Genomic DNA, 12,501 nt, shown 5'->3' with positions numbered 1-12,501 from the left:
AGATTATACAAGTGATTAAATTTCCTGGAATTTTGAGGATAAGAGTAATTGATTGAATTTTTGCAAGATATTAAATTTAAACACAAGGCAAAGTCATGTCCATGGAGTTTGGTCATAGATTAGTCATGATCTTGTTGCATGGTGGAACTAGCTCGAGGGACTAAATGGTCTACTTTGGCTACTATGTTTCTAACTTGCAACATGAATAATTACTCCACAAGGATAACCGGCAATCATTAACAAATACTCCCAGTCGGTCAGGCAGCATTTAGGGAGAGAACATTGAACTGGGGAGATGCAACAGGTTTTAAGCAAATAGAGGGATACAGAAAGGCAAATGCATTGGGAGGGTGTGGGGACAGGGAAGGTGTTTGATTGGGGTAGGGAGAATGACAAAAAGGATGATGTTGCAAGCAAAGGGAATGGTAAAAAATTGAAGCACTGGTTATGATCTGAAATTGTTGAACTCTGTGCTGTGTATGGAAAGTTGTAAATTGCCTATTTAAAGAAAGAACTCTTACAACACCAGGTTAAAGTCCAACAGGTTTTTCCGAATCACTAGCTTTCAGAGCGTAACTCCTTCCTCAGGTGACTCACCTGAGGAAGGAGCTGCGCTCCGAAAGCTAGTGATTCGAAACAAACATGTTGGACTTTAACCTGATGTTGCAAGAGTTCTTACTGTGCCCACCCCAGTCCAACGTCAGCATCGCCACATCATGCCTATTTGAAGGATGAGATGCTGCACTAAGTTTCTACTGAGCTTCACTAGGATAGTGCAGGAGACAAAGGACAGAGGTGGCAAAGTGCCACTGGAGAGGAAAATTGAGGTAACAAGTGACTGAAGTCGGAACGTCTTGTAAAGTGGTCACACAATCTGCATTTGGTTTCCCAACATACTGGAAATTGCATTACTAACAGAGATTACAGTGTAGCAAATTAAAAGTAGTACAGTAATTTGCTGTTTCATCTTGAAGGAGTGGAAAGGGGGGATTTTGAGTAATTCACCTCCTTTCTCCCCAAAACCTGTTCACCATTTACAAAGTACAAGTCAGGAGGGTGATGTAATGTGCCCCACTTGCTTAAGCGAGTGCAGTTCCAACAACATTAAAGAAAAAGCAGGCTGCTTGATCATAACCCCATCCATCACCTTGAACATTCACTCTCCCCAGTCTACAGTAGTCGTGTGCACCACATACAGTACAAGATGCACTGCAGCAACTCCCTGCCTAACAGCACTGTAGTTGTACCTATGCCAGATGAATTGCAACAGTACAGGAAGGCAGGTCATTATCACATTCTCAAGGGCAATTAGGGATGGGAAAGGAGTGCTGGCCTAGCTAGTGATGCCATCATCTCATGAACAAATAAAAAACAAGCATAGATCATAATACTGAAGAGACACTGCCATATCTTACCAACCTAAAGATTCTGAGGAAAGGCTCTCCACCATTGCTGAAGCTACCACAAATTAAAGCTTTAAACAATCAGCACAAGATATTTTCAACAATAGGGAAAATTTACAGTACATGCTTTTCCACCCTATATAATTTACATTATATTAAAAGTGACTGTCCAAATGCCAGTTATTATTCTACTCCCTTTCAGAACACGATTGTTTTGTAACTGCATGAAAATACTACAGTGAATTGACAAGTTATTTTGATAGAAGAGAACATTTTAATTGTGAATTCTAAAACTTATAGCAAAAACATTCAGTTTTGACAGAATTATATCTAACCTTATAGTAAAAGTAACAAAAAGAAAAATATCACAATGACAGCCATTTACAAGTTGACAAGTTATAAGGATCATTTTCCCACTTTTAATTGCAAAACTTTGGCTGTGATTTGTTTGTGCAACCCGCCATGTGTTTTGCGGCTGCAAAGGCAGCCCAAAATTAGTCATCTGCGGGATCTTCTGGTCCTGCCATTATCAATGGGGTTTCCCGTTCAATAGACCCCTCGCCGCTGGGAAACGTACGGCGGAGGTACACCATTGGCAGGACTGGAAGATTCCACCAGCATTGACGGCCAGAAAATCCTGGCCATTGTGTCTAAAATGCAGCTGATTAGGATGTGATCTCCTGACAGTTTTAATACTTGAATAGGGGGCGACACGGTGGCACATTGGTTAGCACTGCTGCCTCGCAGCACGAGGGACCAAGGTTTGATTCTGGCCTCGGGTGACTGTGTGGAGTTTGCATTTTCTGCCCAAGTATGCGTGGGTTACCTCTGGGTGCTACAGTTTCCATCCACATTTAAAGCTTAAAAGCTACTATGGCAAAACAAAACTTATTTCTCAATCTGTTGACAGAATTCAGCAATTACTGCAGAATCTGAACTAAGCTAATGGGACCATTTACAATAATTATCATCAAACAGCATGCTTAATTAGGGGCTTCGTAATAAATTTCACAACTGACCTGTTTCTTTAACCTGCATATCTCTGACATTCACTGCTTAGAATATAGCCCTTATTAACTGCAGAAGATTTTGTTAAAATGTCACATGCATAATCATAACTAAACAAATAAAAAAGTATTTAATCCCGTGAACACTCAATGCACATTCACACAGTACTCAATCATTAGATGTTTCAAAATTCTAAAATTATGAAAGCTGCTTACTTTTTAAAGAGCATTAGCATGACATTTTATATTTTTTGATTGAAATAATTATAGTGGCGCAACAAAAAACCCAGCCAATTCATTCATACAAATGATACCAATGGACAAAATAGCAATTTCAAAAGCAGTACAGGTGACATTCCTCTTGGTAGTTGCTCAGATTGCCTGCGGAAACTCAGCAAAAATCCCAGCTGCACATGCAAATAGGGCTTCAAAGTTACAACTGATCAAGAAAGCCCCCAAGGAATCCATGTTTTATTCAAGTATACATGCCATAAAACTATTTATGCATTTATGAAATCTAGTGAAGGACTGATTGCCTGCCTGAATTGTTAGTGATGGCAATAGATGGAGAAAATGCTTACCTCGTAAGATCTTTTTCATCAAAAGTACAAACAAGCCCAAATTACCAATGGTGAGAATAAAGAAAATACTTCTTTAAAACTTCAGATGCCATTGAAATCACAATATTGTCCACATGGACCTAGTTGCCAATGAGACTAGATTGCATCATCTATTTTCTCAAAATAAACGTAGAAATCTCAGAGGATATGTTGCAATAAAGTCTCAGACTACAACTTCAAGGTGCAGCACATGGGCCGGGATTCCACTACCCGGCGGGGCGCGACCCGCCCCCAATGAATATCCGGTGCCAGCGAATTCGGCAACCGGCGGATTTCACGCCAGCCCCTGGCGATTCTCTGACCAGGCAGGGGGTCGGAGAATCCCGCCCATGGTGTGAAGAACATGTTTCCACTGAACACAAACTCCAACCATCATCCCACCGTCGCAATGATTGCAGTTTTTTTTCCATTTAAATAATACGCTGTTCTTTTGTTCTCCCTTCCAAAATAAATAACTTAATTTTCCCACATTATACTCTATTTGCCAATGTTTTGCCCACTTACTTAGCCTACCAATATCTCTTTGCAAACTATTTGTATCCGTTTCATAACTTGCCTATTTTTTGTGTTGGCTGAAAATTTGGCTACAGTACATCCACCTCCTTCCTCCAAGTCATTAATATATATTGTAAACAGTTGAGGTTTGTAGCGCACAAAGACTCACGAGAGATGAATAGAGATGAAGTCGATGAGGCTTTATTAAGCGTGACTTGTTCCCCACAGTTCAGCAACAGACTGGCCTGCGGGGGAGAACTCCTGGTTCTTATACTCCGCCTTTAGGGCGGAGCTAGAGATCAACAGCCAACCAGGAACCGGGATCTGTCAGCCAATGACATCACGGCTTCACAGTCCCACATGACCCCTAATGCATACTACCACAAGGTTATAGCATTGATTCATGTGGAATCCCACTGGTTACAAGTCACCAACTTGGAGAAGAACCTCATATCCCTTTTCCTGCCCATTAGGCAATTCTTTATACATGCCAATATACTACCTCCAACACCATGAGCTTTTATCTTATGACTTAACCTATTTTGAGGTATCAACAATAGATGTTCGGCTAATCGACCTTTAGTTACACCATGTTTGTCTCCCTCCCTTTTTAAATAAGGGTGTCACATTGGCAGTTTCCCAATCATCCAGTACTTCTCAGTATCCAAGGGGGTTTTGGAAAATTAGAATTCATGCAACCAACATCTCTGTAGCTATTTCTTTTAAGATCCTAGGATGCAAGCCATCAGGAACAGGGACTTATCTGCCTTTAGTCCAATTAGTTTGTCTGAACCTACTTCTCTAGTGATGTTGATGGTATTTATTTGCTCCTCCATTTCCTTCTATATTAATGGGATGTTTGAAGTATCTTCAAAGGTAATTTATTAAACCTGTCTCATTACCCATTACCAGATCCAAGATAGCCTGTTCTCTGATTGGTTCCATGACATACTCCTCTGGGGAAACTATCCCTAACATGATGAAGTTGCTGTTGTAGCTATCCTTTCCAACTTGATTAACCTAATCAACAAGATGATTAAAGTCACCCATTATTATTGTTTTATTCTATTTCCATGCTCATATCATTTGTTGGCTTTACACTTTCCTACATTGTGGCTCCTGTTTGGGGGTCTATGCATGACTCCTACCAATGTCTTCTTTCCCTTGATTTTTTTTTTTTACCTCCGCCCAAATGGACTACACATCATCAGAGTCTAGATTGTTGCTCAACTGTCCTCATTTCACCTCTGATCAACAGTGCTATCCAACTACCTTTTCTTTTCTCTCCTGCCTTTCCGAAAGGTTAAATATCCCAGAATATTCAGTTTCTAGTTTTGATCTCCTTGTAACCATGTCTGGGATTCTCCATTAACTTCCGCTTCAATTGGGAATCTCGGGCGGAGATGGAGCATCCCCCGAAAAACAGGTTGAGAGCCCACTTTGCTCCAATCCCCTGCAGACGGCAGCAAGGCACTACCTGCCCCAGCGGAAACATGTAAATTAATATAAAGCATTCATGGACATGCAATTAAAGTGCTTAAAGCCAGAGTGTCTCTTCCCCCCCCCCCCCTCCCCATCATGTTATTCGGACCTCATCAGGAACTCCACCGGCGGGCTTTGATGCAAGGATAGTCAAGCATAACCCTGCCGCTGTGGAGCCGGAGGGGGGTCAAGGCGACGCTGACAACTGTAGAGGCTCCCCCAAGGGTCCTGGAGATTGCGTCACTCCCGCCATCCCCTACTTCAGACCCCCCCCCCCCCAAATCAGTCACGTCTGCCTGAAAGCTGAAGAGCAGTCCAGGCACCAGTGAAAAATAACTGGGGTTGCTGCCCAGTGCTCGGGCACGAGGTGCCACTCCCTGGACCGCGAGTACCCACAATGGGGACATCTCCAGGCCCTGCCAGTCTGTCCCACTGACCACCTACAACTCCCATTGACCATGGAGGCCACTAGCTACGCGGCTGAAAGCTATTGCTAATAGGGAATAGGCAATCGTAGTTGAGAGCACATCATGCCTCCCAAGAGGATTCCCATGGGTAGACTTGCCATGTAGCATGTGGGAGTTATCGCCTAGCATTCCAATCAGACCATGATTCCTGGATACTGTGCCTGAACAATGCAGGAAGCAACAACATGGACGTAGCAGCCAACATCCAAACACCCAAGGACTGGGCCCCAGCACCAGAGGACATTTCTGCGAGCAGAGGGTGGGTGGGTGCATAGGGGAGGGGACTAGCACCAAATGTCTGGGGTGCATGAACAGGACGTGTCGGATGACAGGGGGAGTAGAAATGGGGGATGACAGGGAAAGTAGAAATGGAAGGTCACAGGGTGGAAGACACTGCTAGTTGTCAGTCTATCACCCCGTCCAATTCTTTATATATATTACGAGATGGATGATATCTTGGACCCCGCGGAGGTTGCCATCACAGTGCTGCTGGCAGGCCAGATGACGGACAGCATATGCCACAGGAAACTCCGCCTCAGCAAGGGGATGGTACGGCACCTGTGCCAAGTCCTCGCAGACTTGAGACCAAAAAGGAGGATATCTGCCCCCAGTGTCCATCAAGGTCACCGCAGCCCTGTACTTCTACATCTCAGGATCAATCCAGGGCTTCAGCGGGGGCTTCTATGGCATCTCACAAGCTACTACCCACAAGTGCATCCGTAAGGTCAAGGGTGCCTGTTTGCCCAGGCAGAAAACTATGTAAACTTTGCCCAGGCAGCAAAGTAGGCAAACTTTGACATGGATCAGACACAAGATGTCTGGGTAGCAGGATTCTCCTCCATCAATGGGATGCCCCAGGTCCAGGGGGTAATAGATGGCAGGCATGTTGCCTTGTGCGCACCGGGCCTCTGGAAGATCCTCATCCACAGGAAGTGGTTAAACTCGCAGAACGTCGAGCTCGTGTGCGACCACCACCTCAATATCATACAAATGTGTGCACGCTTCCCTGGGAGTGTGCATGACAGCTACATCCTGGGGCAGTCGGACATTCCCGGCCTCTGACGACTACCCCAGGATGGCCGGTTGGCTCTTGGGAGGATAAGGGGTACCGATAAGGAGTACCCGTTGAGGATATGGCTAATGTCACCAATACGGAGACCAGTGATCGATTGCGGAGACCCAGTCTGCCATTAAGCAGTGCATCAGACTCTTCAAAATGCGGTTCCGATGTCTTTACTGCTCTGATGGTGCACTGCAGCACACCCCTCACCAGAGGGTTGCCTACTTCGTGGTGGTCTGCTGTGTCCTCCACAACCTGGCACAGAAGTGGGGGGGACACGGCGTGAAGGTGAAGAAACATGGGGTCACCTAGGAGGAGGAGGACCAGGACGGACTGGTGGGCGAGCCCAGGTGGACACGCAGGTTGGAGGGCAGGTGGCAGCGACGATGTCATCGCCATCCCCTCCCCCCGCACTTGTTCCACCTTCCTAGGGTCTGCGTAACATCACTCCAGGGTGATGGAGCTGTGTCAGCACTGTCAACGGGTCACCATTGATGGTCGGGGTGATGATAATCTGCTGTGAGCTGAAGACTGGTGCTCCTCAATCTATGCCATTGACTAGAAATATGACCTGCTCAATGGCTGACACAGCCAGTAGGTTGATTATCCTATCTATACCTGTCTGCTGAGTGCTCGCTCACACCCATCACCTGCACGTGGTGTACCTGGGGGAGGGAAGAGATCCAGGACCACCATGCATGGTGGGCTGGGGCAGAACATTGGTGGTCGGCCCGCATTGCGGAAGAAAGTGCCAGAGGCGTCATATATCTCGGATGCAACTTTTTTTAATGCTGTTCATATGAAACTCTTCACTATTGACAGGGTTAAGACTGATTAAATATTAATTAGTTATCACTTCTGCGAGAGATCAAGGTATCCATAGTATTGAGAAAGAATTTCAAGAATAATGCCTCAAATTCATCTATTAGAGGTGTATGTAGTGGATGTGGCTTTGAGAATACTCCCCAAAATTATATTTTCCTTCTGTGACCACAATTTCACATATTTAAGCCTGATTTATCTCAAATTGGAGATCGAAATTTGTTGGGAAAGCACTGGTTAACCAATATCAAGTTTCGCAACTCAGTCATCATTCAGAAGCCAAAACGATTTTGCTGGTGCTGAACTTGGCAGACAGCGATGTGAACTGCATCTCCATGGACAGTCGAACTGCCAGATGCAGACATAGATAAACTACAGTGACAAACTAAAGACTAAGCAAATCTTAAGGTTGATTAAAAGCTGACAGCAGGACTCAGTGATCGTAGCTATAACCATGAGAATTGCATGTGGTGAAGTTTCTTTGTGTAGCCAAATAGTTACATCAATCAACAAAGAGGTCTACTGCAGTCAGTCAGTCTGTTGAACAATTGCCTGACTAATTTGGTGCATCATTAAACATCCTGAAATGTTATTTACTGAAAAATGTTCTGAGAGCAGGACGCGAGAGGTAAGAGGGGCTGGCAAAGATTGGAGACTTGCAGCAGCACAAATAAAATGGTTGGTTCATATTTCTTGTCAATCAAGAGGGCCTGCTCAATGGCTGTTTCCATAAAACAAGTTGTAACTCTTGGTAGCAAAACACCCGACTCCCAGTAACTGCATTGGATTTCAGTAAAGGAGTTTCTTACACAGATGGAAAGAACAGGTGTGCAAAAAAAAAAATACACAAACACAAAGTCCCTGTAGCTCATGCTCAAAAAGCAACAAGTCACAAAGTGTTTTTGGCCCCAAAGGTAACTTACTTTGAATAAGTTCCTACTAAAAGAGAACTCAATACCAATTATCACAAGAGCTCAACATATTGATGATGAAAGGTTAATATTGTCTCAATCGCCCATGGTAAACTGATATTTTAACTAATGGTATGTGAAACGAAAGGACTATTAAACCACCACACTGACTGTAAGCACATTAAACTTAAAACATATTCTCCATTGAAATCATAACTGACTTGGTAGTACAAGGAATCTTTAGGCTACAATTTTTTAAGATTACTTATTTCAATGCTCAAAGTTGCTTGTAATAAACACTGACTACATTGGTGATACTAATCCACAAACAAGACAAAATTGGAATTATGCTACAGCTGAAAAACAGAAAAAAGTCCATGCATAATGTTTAGCAGGATAAAGAATTACCAATTTCGAGGAGCATTCTTATGGTCTGACAATATTCTACATGCTATTCAGAACATGTAGTTAATTCAATTTCTGTTGAACGATACCTTTGTTCCCAGAACTTTGACTGCACAGTACTGAGTTGCTATGGGGTGTAGAAGGTTGAGTTCCAAATTGAAATGATTTTCTGCTGATAGCTTCACTGATGCACTCACCTATAAAAATAAACGACAAATAATTCACTCATTTTGTAACTCAAGTTGATTAGGTTTTCTCACCCGTTGGAAGCAATCTGCAGGAAATGCACAAATTCTATGCAAACGTGTTAATTTTTAGACATGGCTATTCTTAATGTACAGATCTACAGTCTTGTCCCAACCATCTTTCATCAATGACCTTCGCTCCATCTTAAGGTCAAAAGCGGGGATGTTCAATGATGATTGCACAATGTTCAGCATCAATTTCGATTCCTCAGATACTTAAGCATATGCAGCAAGACAAGAACAATATCCAGGACAGAGTCTTTTGGCCCTGGAGGAAATGACCAAGGTGGTAGAGCCGCTCAAAGCGGGTATTGAGAAAGTGGAGAAGAGGCTAGAGTCCCAGGGCAGGGCGATATAGAAAGAGGAGGCCGGTGGTGGGCAGGCACGAGGAGCAGCTCACCTCGTTGGTAGCCGAGGTGTGGACGATGCAGGAGACCCAAAAGAGGCTGAAGGGGAAGGTGGAGGATCTGGAGAACCGCTCCAGAAGGCAAAATCTGAGGATCGTGGGGATGACCGAAGGCATTGAAGCAGAGGTTGGCACATGTGGCCAAAATGTTGCAGAAGCTGACGGGTAGGGGGCTTTCGACTGGCCTCTGGAGGTTGGTCGAGCGCGCAGGGTGCTGTTAAGGAGGCCGCATTGGACAAAGAGAAGATTCTTCGATAGGCAAGGCAGAAGAGTGTACCTGGGGGCGGAAACGAGCTGCAGGTGTATCAAGACCTGAGTGCAGAACTGGCGAAAAAGAATGCCGGGTCAAGGTTGCCATCTTCAAGAAGGGGGTGAATTTTGGAGTGATGTACCCAGCAGCCTCAGGGTGACTTACCAGAATTGAGAATATGATTTTGGTACGCCAGAGGAGGCGATGGAGTTTGAGGGACAATGGACTTGCAGGCGAGGAGGACATTGAACTTTGGAGGAGTTGTAAGGAGGTTTCTTTGTTCTTGGGAAACATTTTCCCCCTTGAAATGTTCTGTTGGGTTTGGTGATGGAGTGAATGGGGAGCATCAAGGGTGAGTTGTTTGGGATTGGGGGGGTGGGGGTGGGGGGGGGGGGAAAAGAGAATCGGAGGGGGGAAGGCGGTTTGGAGGCCTTGGGCGGCAGCTGCCATGCTAGCTGGGCAGGCTAATTAACTTGAGTGTAGTGGGCGGTGGTCAGGTGGCAGGTGCAGGGGAAGGGGATGGTGTTGTTTTATTTGGGGGCGGGGGGGGGTGGTTGCTGACAAGGGTGTGGTTGTTGTGGCGCAATTGGAAAAGGAGTGATGACAGTGGACATCGGGTGTGCCTGGAGAGGGCTCGGGGATTCTCACTAACTTCGGGGATGAAGTCAGAAGATTGCAGGTAGGGGCGGCATGGTAGCACAGTGGTTAGCACTGGTGCTTCACAGCGCCAGCGTCCCAGGTTCAATTCTCAGCATGGGTCAGTCTATGTGGAGTCTGCAAGTTCTCCATATCCGTGTGGATTTCCTCTAGGTGCTCCGGTTTCCACCCACATGTCCCGAAAGACATGGGGCGTCATTCTCCGACCCCCCAGAGGGTCGGAGAATGGCCGTTGGCCGCCGTGAATCCCGCCCCCGCCGGTTGCCGAAGTCTCCGAAGGGAGAAAAGTTGGCGGGGCGTTAATGTCGCCGCTGCCGCGGAGAATGTCACGGGTCTGCGCAAGGCAGCCGATTTTCGGCCTGCCGATATTCTCCCTTCCGGATGGGCCGAAGTCCCGTCGACGTGATGACCGTTCACGTTGACGTAAATTAAACCTCCTTTTCATCGGCGTGACCCGGTGCTCCAGGCTCACGCCGACCAGCGTGGAGGTGAGTGACGGCCTGGGGGGTTGGCTCTGGGCAGGCAATGGCATGGCCGCAGTCTGAATGCGTGAGGAGAGGTGTCTCTCGACTTGTGAGTGTGCGCGCGCGGGGGGGGGGGTTAGAGTAGGCTGGGCTCCGGGGGAGTGCCGGGAGGGGGTCCGTGCCGGTGAGGTGGATGGGGGGTCCGTGCCGGGGTGGAGGTTGGGGGGGGGGGGGGGTCTGTGCCGTGCCGGGGTGGAGGTTGGGGGGCGGGGGGTCCGTGCCGGGGTGGAGGCTGGGGGGGGGGGGGGGTCCGAGCCGGGGTGGAGGTTGGGGGGTCCATGCCGAGGAGGGGGATGGGAGGGCAAGTGAATTGGTCCACCTGGCCAGGTGCCAGCCTCCAACAGTTGGACCCATGCAGTCCATGCCACCTGGCTGGGGGGGGAGGAGGGGATATGGGCAATGACGACATGTCGTCGTTCCCCTCCCCCCCCCCCACCAGGCCGTCATGTTTTCAGATCATCCAGCAATGTTGGCCGCCGCTCATGTCTATGTTGCCCTGGATGAGGAGGAGGAGGAGCGTGCCAGAGAGGCGGCGCAGGCTGCCGCAGAGGGGCAGGCGGCAGCCGCCCAGGCTGGAGGGACACCTGACCGACAGGACGAGGAGGGGGAGGAGGACGTCGCGGCCCCATGGCAACGGAGGCACCCGAGGGCGCCCCGTGTGTACCGGCCCCGGCAGTCATACCAGGACCTCACGGACCGGGAATGCAGGAGGAGACTCCGGATGAGCCGGGAAACCGTGGCACACATCTGCCACCTGATGGCACACCTGTCACCGCGTGGCACTGGCGGGCGACACCCTCTCCCCGTGTCCGTCAAGGTTACGGTGGCCCTGAACTTTTATGCAACAGGGTCATTCCAGGCACCGAGTGGGGACCTGTCCGGCATATCGCAGACTTCGGTGCACCGGTGCATCCGGACAGTGACAGATGCCCTATATGCCATGGCGCACCGTTACATCCGCTTCCCCGTGGACCGGGCCAGCCAAGATGCCCGGGCCGTGGGCTTCTCTGCCGTGGCCGGGTTCCCCATGGTCCAGGGCGCGATCGATGGGATGCACGTCGCCGTGCGGCCACCTGCAGATAACAGGGCCGTGTTCACTAATAGGAAGGGGACCTATTCGATGAACATACAGGTGGTCTGCGACCACCGCATGATGATCCTGCACGTCTGCGACCGTCACCCAGGCAGTGTACACGACTCATTCGTGTTGTCGCGGTCATCCATCCCCGGCATGTACGAGGGACGCCATCCCCGGCTGAGGGGCTGGTTGCTGGGCGACAGGGGCTACCCATTGCGATCATGGCTGATGACGCCTATACGGAGGCCACGCAATGAGGCGGAGAACCGCTACAATGATGCCCATGTAGCGACAAGGGGAGTGATCGAGAGGTGCTTTGGCGTGCTGAAGATGCGTTTCAGGTGCCTGGACCTCTCTGGGGGCGCCCTCCAGTATCGGTCAGATAGGGTCGGCCGCATCATTGTGGTGTGCTGCGTCCTGCACAACATAGCCCAGCAGAGGGGCGATGTGCCGCTGGCAGAGGAGGGCGGTGTGGAGGAGCAGCAGGAAGAGGCCCAGTCCTCCCCAGATGAGGGGGATGGGGGCAATGGTCAGGGCAGACGGGGTAGACACAGGCGGGTGGCTGTCCACCGTTACCGGCTGGCCCAGCGGGCACGGGACAGACTGATAGACGCCCGCTTCACTGACTAGATGGGCGTGGGAATCGGGTAGTATGGCCACAGACCGCAC

At 48.4% G+C, this 12,501-nt stretch overlaps 1 protein-coding gene across 7 annotated transcripts in view; it reads right to left on the bottom strand.

The window, feature by feature from the left end:
- The window catches only part of sugt1 (SGT1 homolog, MIS12 kinetochore complex assembly cochaperone), a 227,496-nt gene that overhangs the window by 70,401 nt on the left and 144,594 nt on the right, over positions 1 to 12,501 (bottom strand). For all 7 annotated transcript variants that reach the window (XM_072476303.1, XM_072476298.1, XM_072476299.1 and 4 more), the window contains one exon: positions 8,762 to 8,869. In XM_072476303.1, the coding sequence (XP_072332404.1) occupies positions 8,762 to 8,869 (108 nt within the window). The remainder of the gene's footprint in view (positions 1 to 8,761; positions 8,870 to 12,501) is intronic.

Source organism: Scyliorhinus torazame, chromosome 15 (assembly GCF_047496885.1).
Source record: "Scyliorhinus torazame isolate Kashiwa2021f chromosome 15, sScyTor2.1, whole genome shotgun sequence".
In the NCBI taxonomy this organism is placed as follows: domain Eukaryota; kingdom Metazoa; phylum Chordata; class Chondrichthyes; order Carcharhiniformes; family Scyliorhinidae; genus Scyliorhinus; species Scyliorhinus torazame.
The sequence above is the reverse complement of the archived record's forward strand: the minus strand, read 5'-3'. Positions and strand labels throughout refer to the sequence as shown.